Below are 22,926 nucleotides of genomic sequence, written 5' to 3'. Positions count from 1 at the left end.
GGATTTTAAGTTAAATTTGACCCAAAAATACAGCACTTTAAGAATAACTTCAGTATTTCTAAGATAATGAAAAGGAGTTTAGCAAAAAGGAACAACTATTAAGGACAGTTTTATCAGATGCCTAGGATGTGCTGCCTGCAGGCCGGCATCCCATATGGGTACCTGTTCGAGTCCCAGTTGCTCCACTTCTGATCCAGCTCCCTGCTGATGCACCTGAGAAAGCATCAGCCGATGACCCAAATTCCTGGGCCCCTGTACCCACATGGGATACCTGGAAATAGCTCCTGACTCCTGGCTCAGATCAGCCCAGCTCCTGCCATTGCGGCCATTTCAGGAGTGAACAAGTAGATGGAAGATCTCTCTCTCTCTGTAACTCTGCTTTTCAAATAAAATAAATCTTTAAAAAATACATACATACATACATACATACATACAAGTATTTCCTCCTACTTTATCCCTGTCCTCTTTGGATAAAAAGAGGGGTGAACATCATCATCTGTGACTTAAAAGAGTAATGTCCACTTTTTTTTATTAGACATACATCTAATAAAAGGCAGTTGGCATATGAAGTCAGTGGGTTGTTCTTACCTCCTATGAAAGCTAACCACCATATAGTAATTATCTGGGCAAAGCAAAATAAATGTGTAAAGGTAAAAAAAAAAAGTAATATCTAAAGGTAAAAAAAATCCGCAACAAAATATACGGTGGGAAAAATAAACATCTCTTAAACTCTGAAATGGGCAAGACTGTCTCCTAATATTAATATTGTAAAGCTTTTGGGTATAATTATCATAATTCCATGAATCTATATGTTCTCATTATTTGTGAACTCATAGACCCACAGTGCTTTGTTAAATGTGATTTTTTAGCACTTAGTGAAACTCTAATTTCATTTTTTTTCTCTATCAGGTTACTGCTGATTCAGCTATTCTAAAAATTCTTCAGTCTAACATTGAGCATGTGCTACTCTATGAAAATCTTGCTCTCCAGGAGAAAGCGCTGGCTTGTATTCCAGTCCAAGAATTAAAAAGAAAATCACAAGAAAAGTTATCTCAAGCTAGAAAATTGGATAAAGGTAGGGCTTTGCATAATGATTTATGGCTAAATATACATCATTGCTAAAGAAACATATATACTGACCTAATGTCTTTAGCTGTGTACATTGTAGACATCTAATCCATTTCCATTGGCATTTTGCAAAAATCCAATAATAGTTTAATTCTGTTACATTGTATTTCGTGGATATATGTTAAATTTTTTTTCAATTTTTCAGTTTTTTTAATTGTAAAATATGCAGTTCCTTCAAAAGGTAGTGGAAATGGAATGCAAAGCTAAGTTTATTTTGGTGCACAATTTTTCTTAAATTATATATTTTTTGAAAGGCAAAATGACAGAGGGAGAGACAGAGAAAGAGATCTTCTGTCTGCTGGTTAATTTCCCAAATTTTCAGAACAACTGGGGATGGGCCAGGCTAAAGCCTGGAATCTGAAACTCTTGTCTGGATCTGCCACATGGGTGGCAGGGCCCCAGACACCCAGGACATCCTCTGCTGCTTTTCTAAGTGCATTAGCAGAAGATGGATCAAAAAGCAGAGCAGCAAGACTCAGCTGGCACTGTGAGATGGAGTGCCAGTGAACAAGTGGCAGCTTATTGCGTTACAACACTGCCCCACAAAAATTTTTAAATCCAAGGGTGTGAAGGATCTTCAGAAAGTTCATGAAAAATGAGTATTATGACAAAATTGCATAAACCTCAAAATTCTTTGGAAACAAAAGTCTTCTATTTTAATCCATTTTCCGCATACTTTGAAATATCCTCATACACTTAACATAAGATTTATCATCTTTGTAATTTTTAAGTGTACATTTCAGTATTTATAAATGTATTCACAATGTTGTGCGTCTATCTAGATCCATAATTTGTTTTGTTTTGTTTTATAAAACTGAGAACTCTGTACCCATTAAACAACAACTCCCCATCCTCCCTTCAGCCTCTGGCAACCACCATACTATTATTTGTCTCTTCAGTTTTGACTACTCTACGTATTTCATGTAAGCAGACCCAAACAGTATTTGTGTATGTGTGTGGTTGGCTTATAAGGTTCATTCGTGCTGTAACATACTACAAAATATCCTTTCTTTTTAAGGCTGAATAGTATTTCATTTTATATGTATACCACATTGTGGTTGTCCATTTGTCAGTGGATGCTTAGGTTGCCTCCATATTGTAGCTGTTGTGAATAATGGCTCTGTGAATGTTGGTATAAAAAATCTGAGATTCTTATTTCAGTTATTTTGAGTATGTTGCTGGATTTTATGGCAATTCTCTTTTTTTTTTTCTGTTTGTGAAGAACCTCCATAGTGTTTTTCATAGCAACTGTCCTATTTTACATTCCCACCAACAGTGCACAAGGAGTTCAATTCTTCATATCCTGACCAACATTGTTTTTTAAGATTGATTGATCTGAAAGTCAAAGTTACAGAGAGAGGAAGATCTTCCATCCACTGGTTCACTCCCCAGATGATGTAATGACTAGGGCACGGCTGGGCCCAAGCCAGGAGCTTCATCTGGGTGTCCCACATGGGTAGAGGTGGCCAGTGCTTGGGCCATCTTCCACTGCTGTTCTCAGGCCATCAGCATGTAGTTGGGTCAGAAGTAGAGCAGCCAAGACTTAACTGCCATCCAAATGGGATAATGGCATTGCAGGCAGTGGCTTTACCCAGCCCACTCACCAACATCTTTGTGGTAATTAGTGTGTTCGTGGTAAAAGTGATTAGTCTCTTGCTGCAGAAGCTTTCTTTTTTTATAGATTGATTTATTTATTTGAAAGGCAGAGATACAGAGAGAGCAGGAGAGAGAGAGAGAAAGAATATCTTCCTTCCTCTGGTTCACCCTCCAAATGGCCACAACAGCTCAAGCTGGGCAGGTCCAAAGCCAGGTGCCAGGAGCTTCTTCTGGGTCTCCCAGGTGGGTGCAGGGCCTCTGCTACCTTCCCAGGCACATCAGCTGGGACTTGAACCAGCACCCATACTGGATGTCAACACTGCAGGCGGAAGCTTAACCTGCAAAGCCATGGCACCAGTCCTAAAACCTTGAAATCCATGAGTTTTTTCATAATATTTTTCATGAACTTTTTTTTAAGAAAGTTTTTATTTAATGAATACAAATTTCATAGATACAGCTTTAGTGATATAGAAGTTCTTCCTCCCAAACCTACCCTCCCACCCCTACTCCCGTCCCACCTCCTATCCCCTCTCTCATCCCATTCTTGATTAAGATTCGTTTTTACTTTTTTTTTTTTTTTTTTTTGACAGGCAGAGTTAGAGAGAGAGAGAGACAGAGAGAAAAGTCTTCCTTTTTCCGTTGGTTCACCCCCCAAGTGGCCACTATGGCCAGTGTGTTGTGGCCAGCGCGCTGCGCTGATCCGAAGGCAGGAGCCAGGTGCTTCTCCTGGTCTCCCATGGGGTGCAGGGCCCAAGCACTTGGGCCAACCTCCACTGCACTCCCGGGCCACAGCAGAGAGCTGGTCTGGAAGAGGGGCAACCGGGACAGAATCCGGTGCCCCGACCGGGACTAGAACCCGGTGTGCCAGCGCCACAAGGCGGAGGATTAGCCTACTGAGCCGAGGCACCGGCCAAGATTAGTTTTTAATTAACTTTATATACAGAAAACCAACTCTAATAAGTAAAGATTTCAATGCACTCTCACACACATACACACATGAAGTATCAAGTACTGTTTGAAAACAAGTTTTACAGTTAATTCTCATAGCACAACTCATTAAGAACAGAGGTCTTACATGGGGAGTAAGTGAACAGTGACTCCTATTGTTGATTTAACAATTGACACTCTTCTTTATGATGTCAGTGATCACCTGAGGCTCTTGCCATGAGCTGCCAAGGCTATGGAAGCCTTTTGAGTCCATAAACTTTGTCAGTATTTAGACAGGGCAATGAACTTTTTGATTCCCCCTTTTATGCATGGATTGCAAACTTTTCTGTACCAAAATATACTTACATTTAATTCCATTTTACACAAACTTTTTGAAGTATGCTTGTATTTTCTGTTTTGTTATTTTTTTATATAATAGCCATGTTAATGGGGTTGAGGTTGTGTTTTGCAAGTTTGATTGACATGCATTTTCCTAGTGGTTAGTGAATGTTGAAAGTCTTTTCATGTGCATATTAGTCATTGGTATCCTTTTTTTGGAGAAATGGCTAGTCAAATCTTTTGAACTTTTTTTTTAAATACTTTTTTTAACCTGAATTTGAATAAATTGTACCATGAATCTGATAGAGACCATATTCACAATGATCCTACAGTGAGACTACTGGCTCACTTTTTCTTAATATGGAGAAATTATTTCCTAAGAGTGGATTCTGAAGTCACCTTCAAGAACAATATTTGTTCATGTACTTTCATTTGAAAGTAGCTTTCAGTAGAACTGTGCCAGGTCTTCCCTCTTGTCCTTGATGGCACTCTTGTCATTTATTTTACTTATGTATATATTATAAACACCTAACACATTGCTCTTTTATTTAAAGTTATTTTTCATACAAGTAAGAAATTTTTTTTAAAAAAAAATTATTTATTTGAAAGAGTTACACAGTGAAAGGAGGCAGAGAGCAAGATCTTCCACCCACTGGTTCTCTCCCCAATTGGCCGCACGAAGCCAGGAGCTTCTTTCCAGTCTCCCACATGGGTGCAGGATCCCAAGGACTTGGGCCATCCTCTGCTGCTTTCCCAGGCCAGAGCAGAGAGCTGGATTAGAAGTGGAGCAGCCAGGACTTTAATCGGCGCCCATATGGGATGCCAGCACTGCAGGCAGCGGCTTCACCTGCTACACCACAGTGCTGGCCCCACAAGCAAGCATTTTAATAGCCAGATTTATTTTCCCTTCATTTATTTCTTCTCTGGTGCTCTTGTTTTCTTGTGCAGATCTCGGTTTCTGACCTATATCAGCTGCCTTTTCCCCAGATAATTTCTTACAATATTTCTTTCATGGCAGGTCTTATGGAGGGGAAATTGTTTACCTAATGAGGTATTTATTTCTCCCTCACTTTGGAAGGATAGTATGTATCAGTAAGATACAGAATTCTTGGTTAGTGGGATTTTCATTTCCATTCTGTAAATAGGATAGATAGGTATCTCCCTGAGAGGCTAATACTTTTTTTTTCCTTTAGAGATAAATACACACACACACACACACAAAATGGGTAGCTGCTTCCTATAGTAGGAAGTACTATGTAGCCATCAGTACAATGGCTGTACTGATCTGCATTCCCACCAACTGTGTATAAAGATTCCCTTTTCTCCATTTCTTCTCCAGCACTTGTTTTTTCTTTTTGTTTTTAAAGTTTTGTTTGGTAATCATTCTGCCTAGGGTGAGATGCTATCTCATTGCGATTTTGCTTAGTACTTCATGAACACTAATGATGTTGAACATATGTTCTTTTTTAAAAAAAATTTAAGTATTTATTTGAAAGACAGAGTTAGAGAGCCAGAGACAGAGATCCTCCATCTACTGGTTCACTCTCCAGACTGCCAGTGTCTGAGACCTGCCTGAAGCCAGGAGCCAAGAACTCCATCCAGGTCTTTCAGATGGGTGCAGGGGCCCAGGGATTTGGGTCATCCTTCACTGCTTTCCCAGGTGTATAAGCAGGGAGCTGGATCAGAAGTGGTGTAACCAAGACTTGAAGCAGCACTCAGGCTGCCAGCATCGCTGCAGTCAGCAGTTTAACTCATTGTGCCACAACACCAGCCCTGAGCATATTTTCATAAATATAGTGGCCATTTGTATTTATTCTTTTGAGAAGTATCTATTCATATCATTTACCCATTTTTAAATTATTTTTCTTTTGTTGTTGTTACTGAGCTTTTTTAATTCCTTGTGTAGTAGGGCTGTTAATCCTTTATCAGATAAATAGTTTGCACAGATTTTCTCCTTTTCTGTTGTTATAATCTTCATTCTGTTGATTGTTTTCTCTGCTAGGCAGAAACTTCTTAATCTGTCCTATTTTGTCTTGTTTTGGGGATTAGTTGCCTGTGCTTTTGCAGTCTTACCCAAAAAGTACATTGCCTATACCAGTGTCTAGTAGTTTGATAGTTTCAGGTCTTACATTTTAGGTGTGTGACCCATTTTGGGTTGAATTTTGTACAGAGTAAGAATTGCAGAGGAAGGCAAGTTTTGTTCTGCATTTGGCTCTCCAGTTTTCCCAGCACCATTTATTGAAGAGGCAGTCCTGTGTAAAGAGTTGGTACCTCTTAGAACTACTTGACTGGGTGTGTGGATTCATTTCTGGGGTCTCTGTTCTGGCCCATTGGTCTGTATGTCTCTGTTTATGCCAAGCTGCTTTGGTTACTGTAGCTCTGCAGTATGTCCTAAAGGTATTGTGATGCCTCCAGTTTTATTTTTTTTGTTCAGTTTTGCTTTGGCTATTTGGGGTCCTTGGTGATTCTATATGAATTTTAGAAATTTTTTTCTAGTTCTGTGAAGAACATCATTGGTATTTTGATGGGGGTTGTGTTGCATTCTTTAGGTAATATGGACAGTTTAACAATATTATTCTGCTGATCCATGGGATTAGAAAAAACTTTTTGTGTGTGTCTTCAGTTTCTTTGATTGGTGTTTTTTTATTTTTATGGTAGAGATCTTTCATCTCTTTGATTAAATTTATTCCTAGCCATTTTTGGTTTTTTGTAGCTATTGTGAATGGAACTGCTTTTATAATTTCTTACATAGTGAATTTGTTATTTCTGGATAAAAACGCTGCTAACTTTTGTATGTTGATTTTGTTTCTTGCCAATTTACTAAATTTGCTGATCAATTCTGATACTGTTTTGGTAGAAAGTTAAGGTTTTCCTGTGTATTGAATCATACCTTCCACAAATGAGGGTAATTTGACTTCCTCCTATTTTAGTTGTATGCCTTTTCTTTCTTCATTTTATCTTATTCTTCTAAGATTTCCAGTACAATATTGAACAAGAGTGATGAGAGTGAATCTCTTAGAAGAAATGTTTTCAGTATGATGTTGGCTGTGGGTTTATCATATACAGCCTTTATTATGTTGAGGTAAGATCCTTCTGTTCCTAATTTTTTCAGTTTTTAATCTTGAATGGATGTTGATTTTTATCAAATGTTATTCTGTATCTATTGCTATCACATGATTTTTATCCTTCATTCTGTTGATGGCTATGTTATTGAGTTACATCTGTTGAACCATCCTTGCATCCCTTCAGTTTTTATTTTATCACATTTATCTCTGTGGCTCAGTTCGCCACAGTTCTTAGATTGTGTTCCATTTTTAAATTTTCCCACAGTCCTAGACTGCTGTGTTCTTTTTGTCTTTGCATTTCAGTTTGTAAAGCTTCTGTTTACCCATCTTCAGGCCCACTGATTGTTTCCTTGGATGTGTTCAGTCTGCAGAGGAGCCCATCAAAGCCATTGTTCATTTGTGTTAGAATGTTTTCGATGTCTAGCATTTCCTTAGAATTTGTCGTTAGAGTTTCCATCTTTCTGCTTATGTTACCTGTCTCTCATAAGTTGTCTGCTTATTCTGTTAGAGCCTCTAATATTAACATATTAATCATAATTATTTTAAATTCCCTGTAAATCCAAACTCTGTACTACATGAAAGTGAGTCTGGTGCTTGCTTTGTATGTTTGAACTGATTCTTTTTCTTGCTTTTTAGCATACCTTGGAATTTTTTGTTGAAACTGGACATGATATGTTAGATAATAGAAACTGAGGGAAACAGATTTTTGTAAGATTTGTCAGTCTAGCTGGAAATTGTGCCGTGTGTAATGTTTGCTGTAGCTCTAGGTGTCATCTTCCTCTGGTGCTCTAGTTTTTGAGTTTCCTAAGAACTCCTCCTTGCAGTCTGCATCTTGTCCATCTTTGAGTTGTAATCCCCTGTGGTTATACTGGAACCCTGTTGATGTGATGTAAGGGAAGGTGTGGGGCAGGAGAAGTTTCTATAATCTTTTGATCGAATCTCGGTGTTCTCATGGGCTCTATCACATGGACCTGACTCCTTCACAAGCATTTCGTAGCCCTTTTCTTCTCATAGGTGAGAAGGGAAGGCCAGGTTAGATAAGGCTGTGGTGAACCCTTTCCTTGACAAGTTGGTATTGATTGTATAGGACACTGTGGGTGTACCTCACAGCTCTTACTTCTTCATCATGAGAACCTGGTGGATTCCTGGAAGCAAAATGACAAAAATGTGGAGACGTCTACCAGGACTGCATTTCTTACTCCTGAGCTGGTTCGCGCAGACTTAGACTCCCCAACAGTTTGTTAAAATTACCACCTAGATGTTCTTATGGCTCCTGAGGCTTCTGCTCCCTGTAAGCACACATTGGAGGGGTGTGTGTGTGTGTGTGTGTGTGTGTGTCTGTCAAACAAGGATGTTTACCATATGTGATCATAAAGGCTCTGTCCAGCCTCAGAGTACTGTTTCAAATATGGTGCTTTACATAAATGCCTGTTTATTAGACACTTACTGAACACACTCTGTGTTAGAATCATGGAATTGGACACTGTGGAAGCCAGACGCTACTGTGGAGTAGCAGGTTAAGCCCATCCTGCAATGCTGGCATCCCATCTGGACATTGGTTCAAGTGCTGGCTGCTCCACTTCTGATCCAGCTTCCTGCTAATGTGCCTGGGAAAGCAGCAGAAGATACCCAAGTGTTTGGACCTCTGTTAGCCACATGGGAGACCCTGGTGAAGCTCCTGGTTTCAGCCTTGCCCAGCCCTGGCTGTTGTAACCATTTGGGGAATGAGCTAGCGGTTGGAACATCGATCTCTGTCTCTCCTTCTCTCTCTGTAACTCTGACTTTCAAATAAATAAATAAATCTTTAAAAAAAATTTCATGGAAAATGGAATTAAATGATAAGTTTATTTAAAAAAAGAGAGAAGCAGCTGAACAGGGTACAGTAATTAAAATAAGCAGACAACTGAGGATGAAACAGGGTCCAGCAAATATAGTGTATGAAGTACAATTTTAAAACAATATATTGACAGATGAATAAATTGAGAAATATTGCAGCAACAGATACTCTTGTTTGTGTCCAGCACATTCTTTTTCTCTAGGCAGGCAGCAAACAAAAAATCTCTCAAGGAACACGATCCACAAAAGAGAAGTACCGGTTAGGTGAATGGTGTGATATATTTGTGCTCTTGTCCTCACAGTGTTCCCAGCTAGGACTTCAAGTCCATTTTCTGTAAAATCTGCTGTCAGTCTCAATTGACCTTTCCCTCTATTTATAAAAATAATTAATTGTTTTGGGTTTTTGTTTTGTTTTGTTTTGTAGAAAATTTGGATCATAGGGCTAGGAGAAACTAGATTCATCACATATGAGTACTTTTAAGGTCTGAGTATATGTCCTTCACACTTAAAAGTTTTCAATGAAATGAGAAAGAAACAACACCTCAGGTTGGTCATAAGATACTGGGAAAATCAGTAAAATATTTTTTTCTTGAAGGCCGTGAGGGGCAGAGTCTAGGGGTTTTCTTACAAGTATGGTGAAGAAGATGCATGGAGGCAGAAAAGCACAGCTCCATTTGGGGAACAATGAGGAACACAGTTTGTGTGCCGTGTAGTACATGTGTGAAGCAGCAGTGGAAGATCAGGTAGGCTGAGAACCATATTTTTGATGACTTTGGGTTTCAGGCAGAGTAGTGTATACTAAATTTAATTTTTCCAAAAAGATCTAGAGGTAAAATGAAGCAAAGGATGTTTCTAACAAGGTGGCTGCTGGCAGTCCTTGCTTACAATTGGATCACTCCATTCTTAATACAGGTTTAGGGGCCAGTGCGGTGGAGTAGCAGGTAAGGCCACTGCCTACAGTGCCAGCATACCACTTGGGCACCAGTTTGAGTCCTGCTGCTCCACTTCTGATCCACTCCTTGCTAATGCACCTGGGAAGGCAGTGGAGGACGGACCTCTGCCACCCATCTGGGAGACCTGGATGGAGTTCCTGGCTCCTGGCTTCAACCTGACCCAGCTCCAGGCATTGTGGCCTTTCGGGGTGTGAACCAGCAGATGGAAGTTCTCCTGTCTGTCTTCCCCTGCCCCCTCCAGTAACTCTGCCTTTCAAATAAATAATCTTAAAAAAAAATAGTAGGTATAGTCAAATTTCTCTGCCGCATCTTGGCATTGCCTTTTCCTCTGTGTTCCCTTTTATATATGAAAAGCTAAACTCTCCCTGCCAGTCAGATCTGTTTCTCTGTCATAGGTCACAGCTCTTGTTATATGAAGAAGGCTTAGGTATTTTGTACATTTTCTCTTTCACATGAATTTTATAGTTAGCTTGTCAAATTTTATGAAAACATTTAACTTTAACTGGGCTGGTATTAAATTGTAGATTAATTTGTGGAGAATATATTTTTTGGCCTTTTTATATTCGCTTTCTCTTTAATTTTCTTACTGTGGTTTTTACTTTTTTTTTTTTTAAGATTTATGTATTTTGAAAAGGTTACAGAGAGAGAGAGGCAGCAAGAGAGATCTTGTATCTTCTGGTTCACTCTCCAGATGGCCACAGTGGCCAGTGCTGGGCCAGGCAAAAGCCAGGAGAGGCCAAAACACTTGGGCCATCCTCTGCTGCCTTTCCCAGGCTGTTAACAGGGAGCAGGATCAGAAGTGGACCAGCTGGGTCACAAATCAGTGCCCACATGAGATGCCAGCATCGCAGGCCATGGCTTTACTGGCTGTGTCACAACACTGGCCCCCAGTTTTATATTTTGCAATACACCAAACATAAATATAAGAATAGAGTATAATGTATCAAACACCTATGACCAACTTTATTAGATCTTAACATTATGCCATGTATTTCCTTTGTATATATGTTTTTATTTTAATTTTTAATAATAACAATAAACATAGAGATGGAAGCTGCTTTTGCATCTCTGATTCTTTTCCTTTTTCCTTCCCCACTTTCCAGAGATACCACAAGTCTCAAATATGAAAAAGAAAGTTCTTTTTATTCGGTAAAGTGGTTATAATATTATCTGTCAAATTTACTTGCTAGGGTTGCATTTTGGGGATGAATATCTATGGATGGATCATAGTGCACAATTGAAACACTGATAGAAAAGCTATGGAGGGGCCAGCGCTGTGGCGTAGCGGGTAAAGCCACTGCCTGCAGTGTCGGCATCCTGTATGGGTGCCAGTTCAAGACTCGGCTGCTCCATTTCTGATCCAGCTCTCTGCTGTGGCCTGGGAAAGCAGTAGAAGATGGCCCAAGTCCTTGGGCCCCTGCACCTGCGTGGGAGACCCAGAAGAAGCTCCTGGATCTCCTGGCTTCAGATCGGCACAGCTCCGGCCTTGTGGCCAACTGGGGAGTGAACCAGCAGATGGAAGACCTCTCCCTCTCTATCTCTCCTTCTCTCTCTGTGTAACTCTGACTTTCAAATAAATAAATAGATCTTTAAATAGAAAGAAAAGCTATAGAGTGGGGCCAGTGCTGTGGCATAGCAGGAAAAGCCGCCACCTGCAGTGCTGGCATCTCATATGGCTGCTGATTTTAGACCTCGCTGCACTGCTTCCGTTCCAACTCTATGCTGTGGCCTGGGAAAGCAGTGGAAGATGGCCCAAGTCCTTGGGCCCCTGCACCCATGTGGGAGACTGGGAAGAAGCTCCTGGCTCCTGGCTTCAGAATGCCCCAGCTCTGGCCATTGCAGCCATTTGGGGAGTGAACCAAGTGGATGGAAGATATTCATTCATTCATTCATTCTCTCTCTCCACCTTTCTGTAACTCTGCCTTTCAAATAAGTCATAAATCTTTTTAAAAAATAAAAGCTATGGAATTATTTTTGAAATTAGTGATTTCTGCCTTTTTTGAAATTGTTTTATGTTTGCTTGTGGATACACTTGATGAATTTAATATAGCCATTTTAAATTATTTTTTAAAATCAGACTCATTTTCCTACCTCCCTCATGCTTCAAGATCAATTTCAAGCTGATAGTAGTTCGCTGAGAGGACTTGATGTTCCACTCAAGTAGCCAATGGGTAAATGTTCTCAGTGTGTGGTTACACAGGTCATTGTATTTCAGCCCAGTTCACAATATACAGACAATTATTTCCTGCCTCTTTTTGAAAGCCTTTCATGCCTTCTTATGTTTCATAATAGGGAAAGGATGCTCTTATTCTATTATTACTCTACTTTAATGTAAATTTGCAACTTTTTCAATTATGTTTTTACCTAGATTCTAAATTTAAGAATAAAATATTTATGTATATTTTTATATTTTTGTCAGTTTTAGATCTAATGCTTAGTTTTCTTTTTAACTTCTCAGGTACTAATCTAAATGATGAGGACTTCCTTTTGCTGGAGCTTTTGCACTGGTTTAAGGAGGAGTTTTTTCACTGGGTGAATAACGTTTCGTGCACTAAATGTGGTGGGCAGACTAAATCTAGAGATGTAACATTGTTGCCCAATGAGGAGGAGCTGAAGTGGGGTGCAAGAAGAGTAGAAGATCATTACTGTGATGCATGCCAGTTCAGCAATAGATTCCCAAGGTGAGTATATGGAAAACAGTCAGAAAAATCTGATGGTGGAGTAGGTGGGAGTGAAGTGTCATTAAGTGAATTTGTCTTCATTTCAAATATTATAATATATTCTTCTAGGACATAGATCAGCAAATATGACTGCCCACATGCTTATTTTAATGATTTATTTATTTATTTGAAATACAGAATTAGAGAGAGGGAGAGACAGAGAGATGTTCCATCACCTAGTTCACTACTAGTGAACTATAAACTGGCCATGATGGCCAGTGCTGAGTTAGGTCAAAGCCAGGAGCCTGGAACTCATCTGGGTCTCCCCCATGGGTGGCAGAGGCCCAAGTTGTTGAGCCATCTGCTGCTGTACCAGGCACATCAAGAGGGAGCTGGATCAGAAGTGGAGCAGCCAGGACTCGAACTGGCAGCATGTGGGATAACTGGCATTGCAGGCAGCTGCATGGTTAACCCACTATACCACAACACCTGCCCATACATACCATTTTTGTAAATAAAGTTTTATTAGTGTGCCCTGCTGATTCATATAATTATGTTTTGTGAATGTTTTCATACCTAATCTTGGGGGTTTAGGAACTCTGTTCCTAATTTGGAACCAGCCCTGCAATATACAGAATATAAGATAAGCAGCATCTAATACCCATTAATTATCTAAAAATGTGTGTGTTATTCCTTCTCCCAGCATACATTTGCACAGGCCCTTTGCAGATATTAGAAGACACATGTGTATGTGCATGTCCCTGTTCTGATACACTCTTTCTAGACAATTGAATGTAAACTATTAATCAGTGTGGAGTGGCACTGGCTTACAAATATTTATACAAGATATTATTTGTTACTCTTTTACTTTCTAATCATTTGCTTGTTTAACTGTTAGGTCTTCTCTATTTAGGATTTGGATATGAACTCTATTAATAATTAGGGACTAACAGATCGTTTGACTTGGTACTAGTAGAGTATGAAGAGAAGTGTATAGAATACTGTAATTATGTTACCATTCCTTAATATAAATGTGCACCTTTTTTTCAAATACTGTGTTACCTGAGTTCTGAGTTCATTTAACTTAGTGTAAGCAAGAACATCTGCTTAACAAAACTTGCTTATTGCAGGGCCTGTTCGTTCATGCTGTTTCCTTTACTTCCCAAGCTCATGGCTGCCGTCCTCCTCTGCTGGGACACTTTTCCTCCTTCCTGCATAAGCTCAGAATACTTCCCAGCACCACATGCACACTTTGATGTTCTCTAGTTTTGTGATTATAATTTTATAATTGGAGTAACTTTGAAAAGAATGCTGCAAAAAATTTTTAAGGAATTATTTTATTTATTTGAAAGGCAGAGTTACATAGATGGCTACAAATGCTGGGGCTGGACCATGCTGAAGCCAGGAGCCAGGAGCTTCTGGTCTCCCACGTGGGTGCAGCAGTCCAAGCACTTGGGCAATCTTCTGTTGCTTTCCCAGGCACATTAGCCGGGAGCTGGATCAGAAGTGGAGCAGCTGGGACTAGAACCAGAACCCATATGGGATGCTGGCATAGTAGGTGGCAGCTTTAACCTCTATTCCTCAAAAATCAGCTTCTACATTACCAAACAACTCATTTAAATACTTTAGAAGAATAAAATTTAATCAAAATAATCATTAGAAAAATCACATCTTAAATAAAATTAAGTACAATGAGCTAATTACACCACTCAGTAGAGTAATGCTGATGCTTTTAGCAGATGTCCTAGAGAATTTGCCTGTTCAGATCCTACCTTTCAAAGTCCACTAAATACATCTTCTCCCCAGCCACTCGTCCACAACAAAATCCGACCTATTGTGTATATGGTTTGTCTCACATTCGACCATTTATTAAAGTCATTTGTGTTAGTTGCTTCTTTCAGGAATGTAAATACCTTGGAGGTAGCATGTCTGTTTAATCATTTAGACAAAGAGCCTAGCACAAATCTTTATATATTAGAGACTCTGCAACCAGTATTCCGCAATTAAAAATGAAGAATCATGATGATTATTTAGCATAGAGATGATATAGATTCTTTTAAAATCTTGATTTTGATAATAAATTAAAGCTCCCTTTTTCCTTTTAAACAGGTATAATAACCCTGAAAAGCTTCTGGAAACAAGATCTGGACGATGTGGCGAGTGGGCCAATTGTTTCACACTGTGTTGCCGAGCTTTAGGGTTTGAAGCTCGCTATGTTTGGGATTATACAGGTACAGAACCTGCTCTGAGCAGAGAGTTGTAGGGCTTTGTAGCCTGACCGGTTTAGATTTATCCTATGAGCCTATCATTTTGTCTGTCACTTTCCACCCTTGTCAGTCTCAGCTTCCATTTTCCTCAGTAACAATATCAGCCTCACAGGTTTTTTGAAAGAATTAGAAGTTTTGTAATATGAAGATCCTTCAAAATGTTCATGGAAAATTGAGCTTGAAGATTTTTATTTTAGTGCACAAAAGGTTGAAATCCATTTATTAGCACTTTACCATGATATTTATAGTAATGCTGCTTCTGTATAGATAAGAACATGTATAATAATGTGCTATAGGGATTTTCTTTTTTTAGGAATTTCTACAGAAGATTTAGTGAACTTAAATTGCACTATTCAAAAATAATGTAGTAATAGCCTGTGACATTTTTTTTTTTTCAAGATTCATTTATTTGAAAGGCAGAGTTATAGAGAGGCAAAGACAGAGGAAGAGAAAGATCTTCCATCCACTGGTTTGCTCCCTCAATGGTCACAATGGCCAGAGCTGTGCCAATCTGAAGCCAGGAGCCTGGAGCCTCTTGCAGGCCTCCCACACAGGTGCAGGGCCCAAGAACTTGGGCCATCTTTCACTGCTTTCCTAGGCCACAGTAGAGAGCTGAATCAGAAGTGGAGCAGCCAGAACTAGAACCGGTGGCCATATGGGATGCCAAGGTGGCGGCTTCACCTGCTGTGCCACAGTTCTGGCCCCAGTGCTGTCTTATTTAGAAATAGTTCATGTTTGTCTGCATGTTAAAAAGTTGTTTTCTTTGTTGTTAGAATTTTATCTATGTTTCTGTTGGTTTTTTTAGACTCAAATAAAATCTTCAGTTAATAGTTACTGCTCTCTTAAAAATAAAATATACAGCACCAATAACCAGAGATCCAGTTAGACCTACTGGGTCTAGATCTAAAAGTCTGAAGAGAGAGAGACTGATGTTTCAGAAGTGGTGTGGATGTCCCAGTGTTGCTAGGCTGAGCCTGATGATTTTGGCAGTGTTAATAAATAGGTTCTCCTTTGGAGTTAATTAAGGCTAAAACCAACTTGCATTAAAGATTATTCCAAAAGTGTTTTGGGACATTTTGAAGAGATAGAGAAGTTAATACAAGTATTCTAATCTATATGCCAAAAAATGCTCATATTAACTAAAATTTAGAGTGCTACACATTACCTTATTGTGTGATTCTGATATTAGGGATTATTGTAGTTAGTGAAGAGCATTCTGGTTCTGTAAACTTCACTTTTACCTCCTTTTTCCATTGTTCTCTTCTCCCTGGCTGGAGTAGACCATGTCTGGACTGAAGTCTATTCCGGCTCGCAGCAGCGGTGGCTGCACTGTGACGCATGTGAAGATGTCTGTGACAAGCCACTCCTGTATGAAGTAGGCTGGGGCAAGAAGCTGTCCTATGTACTAGCATTTTCTAAAGACGAGGTAGGGCAAAAGAAAATTTTCTTCTAAGAATAAATATAATGTTGACAGTTTTATTGTATTTACCTATAATATGCTGTATAAATTTAAAGTGTATAATTTAAGTCTTGTCATTTGTGTGCACCTGTGAAATTGTCACTGCAGTCAGTATTGTGTTGTATGGATGTACTATAGTTAGTTTCTGGTTCTGTGCTGAGTGTTATGAACATTCAGGCACACAAATCATATGGGCATACACTTTTCTCTGTCTGTATCATGCTTAGGAGTAGAATGACTGTATCATCCTGAAGTGTATAACTTTTTTTTAAGATGTATTTATTTGAGGCCAGCATTGTGGCAAAGCAAATAAAGCTGCCACCTGCAGTGCCAGCATCCCATGTGGGCACCAGTTTGAGTCCAGGCTGCTCCACTTCCAATCTGGCTCCCTGCTAATGGTCTGGGGAAAGCAGCAGAGGATGGCTCAAGTCCTTAGGCCCCTAACACTCACGTGGGAGACCTGGAAGAAGTTCCTGGCTCCTGTCTTCTGTCTGGTCCAGGCCCAGCTATTGCAACCATCTGGAGAGTGAACCAGCGATGTAAGATCTCTCTGTTTCTCCCTCTCTGTCACTCTGCCTTTCAATTAAATAAATCTTTCTTAACATTTTTTGTTCATCCCCCAGATGACCACAACAGCCAGGCTGGAGCCAGGAACCTGGAACTCCAACCTGTCCCTGACATGGGTGGCAAGGTCCCAAATACTTGGGCCATCTTCTGCTACTTCCCCATGTGCTTTAGCTGCATTGAAAGAGAAACAGCTGGGACTAAAATCTATGCTGCAACATGGGATGCAAGCAGTGACTTCACACACTGCACCACACTATCAACCCCTGTATAACTTTTTAAGAAGCTTCTTAAACTGCTTTTTCGTTAATTTCTTTATTATTTGAGAGACAGCCAGCTGTCATCCTTTGGTTCACTTTCCAAATGCCACAGCAGCCAGGCTGAAGCCAAGAGCCAGGAGCTCAACTCAGGAATCCAAAGTGGGCTGCAAAAACTCCACATGCCTGAAGTGTTACCTGCTTCATCCCAGGGTGCATTCCTGGGATCATGAGTGGAGCCAGTACCCAAATGCAGGTGCTCCAGTGTGGAATTCAGGCAGCCCAAGCAGTGATTTTCCATTACACTAAATTCTTGCCCCCCCCCCAAAATTTGTTCAGTCCTTTATCAAAATTGTGCTTTGCGAAAATTTTTCTCCCTCTATTGTTTATCTTTTCATGTACTTTATGAATGACTTTTGAAGAAAATACCAATGAATTCAATTCGTCAGTCTGTTCTTTTATAGATTATACTTTTTGATGTTGTATGGAGATTTGCCTAGCCCATGGCAACACTGATTTTGTCCTAAGTTTTCTTTTAGAACTTTTATCTATTTAGGTCTGTGTTCCATTTTGAGTTCATTTTTTATATGGTACAAGGTATGGATTGAAGATAATTTTCGACATATGAGTAATGAATTATTATAACAGCATTTGTTGAAAAGATCCTTTATTCCTTGAATTATCTTTGTACCTTGGTCAAAACTTAGTTTTTGTTTTTGTTTTTAAGATTTCACTTATTTATTTGAGAGGCAGACTTATAGACAGAGAGAGGGAGAGAGAGAGAGAGAGAGAAAGGGAGAAAGGAAGGTTTTCCATCCACTGGTTCACTCCCCAAAGAGCCGCAGTAGCTGGAGCTGGACCAATCTGAAGCCAAAATCCAGGTGCTTCTTCTGGGTCTCCCATGCGGGTGCACTTCCACTGCTTTCCCAGGCCATAGCAGAGAGCTGAATTGGAAGAGGAGCAGCTGAGACATGAACTGGCACCCATGTGGGACACCAGCATCTACACCATAGTGACAGCCCTGTAATTCAAATTTAATACAATAAAAAGCAGGTGAAGTTTTTGTCTGTTGAATTTTATCTGGAATAAGTTTTGTATATAAGTTAACCTAGTATTTTGAAAATTTCTTGTTTTAAAACATATTGTTTCTCGAAAGGGCACCTGTTGGAAAATGAATATAAAGTGTATTCTCGGTGGCAGGCACTTGACCTAACAGTTAAGATGCTGGCATCCCATAGTGGATCGTGTGAGTTCAATAGCCATCTCTAACTTCTGACTCCATCTTCCTGGTAATGTGAACTCTGGGCGGCTCACAGAACTTGTTCTCTACCACCCCCGCAGGAGATGTGGATTGAGTTCCTAGCTCCCTGCTTTAGCTCCTGGTCCCAGGCCGTCTCAGGCATTTGGGAAATGAATCAGTGGATTGGAGCTCACACTCATCCACTCTCTATTTGCCTTTCTGCCTCTCAAATGGATTAATAAATAAATGAATAAATATCATATTCTCTTTCACAAGTTTTAAAATTTTAAGCAAAACAGCATTTTTTAAGTTGTGTTTAAAATTATATACATTCCTGCTATTTAACAAATAATGATTGATGCCTATAATCTTATTAAATATTTGTATATGTAATTTGTTTCAGGTAGTCGATGTCACTTGGCGATATTCTTGTAAACATGCAGAGGTAATCTCCAGAAGAAATAAGATTAAAGAAGACTTACTTCGAGAAACTATCAATGGCCTTAATAAGCAGGTATATGATGGATAGTTGTCATTTGTGCTAGGACATTTGACATTTCTTAAGTAATTAAGAATATATAGTTTTCATCCCATTGACAGACTTAATTGTAGCATTATTTATAAGTGAGAATATATTAAGATGTTAAGTGTTCTTTTTTGTTTATTGAAAATTTTGAGGATTCTTTTTAAATATTATGGATTTCTAGATTAAATTGTCAAAACTCTTCTCAAATTTCAGTGAAACAAAATTTGAATATAATGTTACTCAACATAAAAATGTTGTTTATTAAAGTCTTTAATATATATGTACATATGTATGCACATACACCTGTCCATGTATGGAAATTTCTGTATCAAGATACAGGAATTTATTAACAAGGGTGACTTCTGAGAAGAGGAACTAGATGTCCAAGATGGAAAATTTTACTATCCATGTAGACTTTTTTCATAATTAAAAACTAGTTTTCCAGGGCCAGTGCCATGGTGCAGTGGATTGGTCCTCTGCCTGTGGTGCCGGCATCCCATATGGGCACCGGTTCTAGTCCCGGCTGCTCCTCTTCTGATCCCACTCTCAGCTGTGGCCTGGGAAGGCAGTGGAGGATGGCCCAAGTCCTTGGGCCCCTGCACCTGCGTGGGAGACCCGGAAGAGGCTTCTGGCTCCTGGCCATTGTGGCCATCTGGGGAGTGAACCAGCAGATGGAAGACCTCTCTCTCTCTGTCTCTTCCTCTCACTGTAACTCTACCTCTCAAATAAATAAAATCTTAAAACAAAACTAGTTTTCCTTTTGACAGGCAGTTAACATAAGGCAGACCACCTTAGTCCAATTAGTAGTTGAGGTTCAAGGTAAGGTTTCAGTCTGTCGTGAATTTGTTCTTTCTTCCAGCATAAACTCTTCTGAGATCCCATCCAGAAAATTTAGGTAATTTGACTTTCTCCTTTCCAATTTGTATACCTTTGATTTCTTTTTCTTGCTTAATGGCTCTGGCTAAAGCTTCTAAAACTATTATTGATGGCAGTGGTGAAAGTGGGCTTCCTTGTCTTGTTACAGATCTTAGTGGAAATGCTTCTAGCTTTTCCACATTCAACGTGATGCTAGCTGTGGATTTGTCGTATATCGCCCTGACTGTTTAAGGAATGTTCCTTCTGTACCCAATTTGCTTAAGGTGTTCATCATAAAGTGTTGTATTTTATCAAATGCTTTCTCTGTATCTATTGAGATAATCATATGGTTTTATCCTTCAGTTTGTTAATGTGATGTATCATCTTTATTGATTCATGTATGTTGATGATTATCATCCCTGCATACCAGGAATAAATATCACTTAGTCCAGGTGAATGATCTTTCTGATGTGTTGAATTCTATCAGCTAGTATTTTGTTGAGGATCTTTGCATCTACATTCATCAGTGATATTTGTCTGCAGTTTTCTTTCTTTGTTGTATCTTTTTCAAGTTTTGGAATTAAGGTGATGCTGACTTCATAGGAGTTTGGGATGATTCTCTCCCTTTTAATTGTTTTGAATAGCTTGAGAAAAAAATGAAATTAGTCTTTTTTTTAATCCATTCAGTCTGTATCTTTTATTTGGAGAATTAATAAATAATTAATATTCCTATTGTTTGTTTTGAATTTCCTTTGTACTTTATTGAGAGATTTTCTGCCTGCATATTCTTTCATAGTGTTGACTGTGTTTCTGTTTGTGGCACATCCTAAGCATTTGTAAGACTAGACAAGTGTTGACAAATGTTTTCAGTATCTGTTTGTTATGGAACGTCTTTATTTCACCTTCCTTTGTAAATGAGAGCTTCAAAGAGTCGAGTACTCTGGGTTGACAGGGTTTTCTGTTTGTTTTGTTTTAGGACTTAGATTATGCTTCTCAGTTCTCTCCTAGACTGTAGGGTTGCTGATGAGAAATCAGTTATCAGCCTAGTTGGAGATCTTCTGAAGGTAATCTTGTATTTCTCTGATGCACATCATAGAATCTTTTCTTTATGTTTCAGTGTTAAAAGTTTGACTATTGGCCAGCACCGCGGCTCACTAGGCTAATCCTCCACCTTGCGGCGCCGGCACACCGGGTTCTAGTCCCGGTCTGGGCGCCAGATTCTGTCCCGGTTGCCCCTCTTCCAGGCCAGCTCTCTGCTGTGGCCCGGGAGTGCAGTGGAGGATGGCCCAAGTGCTTGGGCCCTGCACCCCATGGGAGACCAGGATAAGCACCTGGCTCCTGCTTCGGATCAGCGCAGTGTGCCGGCCGTGGCGGCCATTGGAGGGTGAACCAACGGCAAAGGAAGACCTTTCTCTCTGTCTCTCTCTCTCACTGTACACTCTGTCAAAAAAAAAAAGAAAAAAAAAAAGTTTGACTATAATGTGTTGTGATGAGGATCTCTTCTGGTCAGATTTAGTTCTATGTGCTTCGTATATTTAGATGCCCCTTTCTTTTTCCAAACTAGGAAAGTTTTCTGCTATTATTTCACCAAATAGACCTTCTAATCAATTCTCTCCACACCTTCAGGACACATATGTTAGGTCATTTGATGGTATTCCATAAGTCTCTAACATTTTTTCAGTTTTTCTCTCTCTTTTTTTTTTTTTTTGATCTGAGATATTTCCAAAGATTTGTCTTCTAGCTTGATGTTCTTTCTTGTGCCTCACTAACTCTGTTGTTAAAGCTTTCCAACTATATCTTTTATTAAACATATTGAATTTTTCATTTCTTTTTTTAAAGATTTATTTATTTATTTGAAAGAGTTCCAGAGAGAGGAGAGGTGCAGAGAGAGAGAGAGAGGTCTTCCATCTGCTGGTTCACTCCCTTATTGGCCACAATAGCCGGAGCTATGCAGATCCGAAGCCAGGAGCCAGGGGCTTCCTCTGGGTCTCCCACGCAGGTGCAGGGGCCCAAGGCCTTGGGCTATCCTCTGCTGCGCTCCCAGGCCCTAGCAAAGAGCTGGATTGGAAGTGGAGCAGCCGGGTCTCAAACCAATACCCATACAGGATGCCAGCACTTCAGGCAGTGGCTTTACCCACAATGCCACAGTGCCGGTTCCTGAATTCTTCATTTCTAATATTTCAGTTTGATTTCTCTCCAGAACCTCTATCTCATAGGAAAATTTTTATCCATGTCATGTATAGATTTCTTTACCTCCTAAATGTGCTTCTCATTGTTTTTCAGTAATCTTATGCTTAATCTTTTGAATTCCTTTCCACCGATCTCCTCTTCACATTCTGTTGCTGTGTTCCTTTGGAAGAGTCGTATTGTCTTCCTTGTTCTTGTTTTTCGTGTTTCTATGTTTATTTTTAGGCATTTGTGGAACCACTTGTTGGTTTTTTCCTCCAATGGCTTTTAGGTTTGAAATATGCCTCCCTGGCTTAGTGGAGTGTCTGCTCCTTTAGTGGACATTCAAAGGCATCTGCTGGGTGGGTCAGGAAGCTCCACTCAGTGCTCTCAGTGTGGTCCAGGAGGCCAGGGTGCCACCCAAGTTGGGCATAGTAGATTGCCTCTGTTGTCAGCAGGTGGTATGATCATGTCAGCTGGTGTGATCCCTGCCTCGCCCGCCTCCTTCTGCCAAGGTGATCGATGCCCAGGGCGAGCCCATGGTGGTGGGTACACAGCTTACCCACTCAATCGTATTAACCATGCAGAGGATGTGTGTGGTCCTCAGTATGAGCAGTGACCACTCCAAGCAGTCAGGAAACGCTGAGCCTCTGAACCCAGACACAGTGATTGCCTAGAGACTCAGAGCTCCACGCCCTCCCATGCAGTCAGAACTCCCACAGTCACATGGAGCAGGGATCCACCCTCAAGCGCGACAAGGCTGCTCCTTCCACAGAGAGAGCCACAGCATTGCCAGTGCTAGCTGCCTGTCAGTATTCTGCCTTGGCAGTTTGAGTACAGGCACAGTAATATAGAGAAGAGGAGAGCACCTCACAGGCTTAAGTGGGTGCCCAGCCCCATGCCAACCCTCTAGGCCAGACTCACAATCCGCAGGGACCATGGGTTTATCCCACAGATAAAATTCCTTAGTCATAAAGGGGAAGCCGTAGCAGCCTATACTTCCCTGTTACGATGGCGCTCCCTCCCTGCTATTTGCCAGGAGACCTTGTGGAGGGGATCAGAAACAGGCAGTGTGCTCTTGCTTCACG

The 22,926-nt window shown here is 40.1% G+C and overlaps 1 protein-coding gene across 3 annotated transcripts in view; it reads left to right on the top strand.

The window, feature by feature from the left end:
* The window catches only part of NGLY1 (N-glycanase 1), a 71,388-nt gene that overhangs the window by 25,582 nt on the left and 22,880 nt on the right, over window positions 1–22,926 (top strand). For all 3 annotated transcript variants that reach the window (XM_051818511.2, XM_051818512.2, XM_070072877.1), the window contains 5 exons: window positions 910–1,075; window positions 12,303–12,525; window positions 14,614–14,735; window positions 16,052–16,197; window positions 18,695–18,805. In XM_051818511.2, the coding sequence (XP_051674471.2) occupies window positions 910–1,075; window positions 12,303–12,525; window positions 14,614–14,735; window positions 16,052–16,197; window positions 18,695–18,805 (768 nt within the window). The remainder of the gene's footprint in view (window positions 1–909; window positions 1,076–12,302; window positions 12,526–14,613; window positions 14,736–16,051; window positions 16,198–18,694; window positions 18,806–22,926) is intronic.

The sequence above is a fragment of the Oryctolagus cuniculus genome, chromosome 4 (genome assembly GCF_964237555.1).
Source record: "Oryctolagus cuniculus chromosome 4, mOryCun1.1, whole genome shotgun sequence".
NCBI classification, from domain to species: Eukaryota; Metazoa; Chordata; class Mammalia; order Lagomorpha; family Leporidae; genus Oryctolagus; species Oryctolagus cuniculus.
The sequence above is the reverse complement of the archived record's forward strand: the minus strand, read 5'-3'. Positions and strand labels throughout refer to the sequence as shown.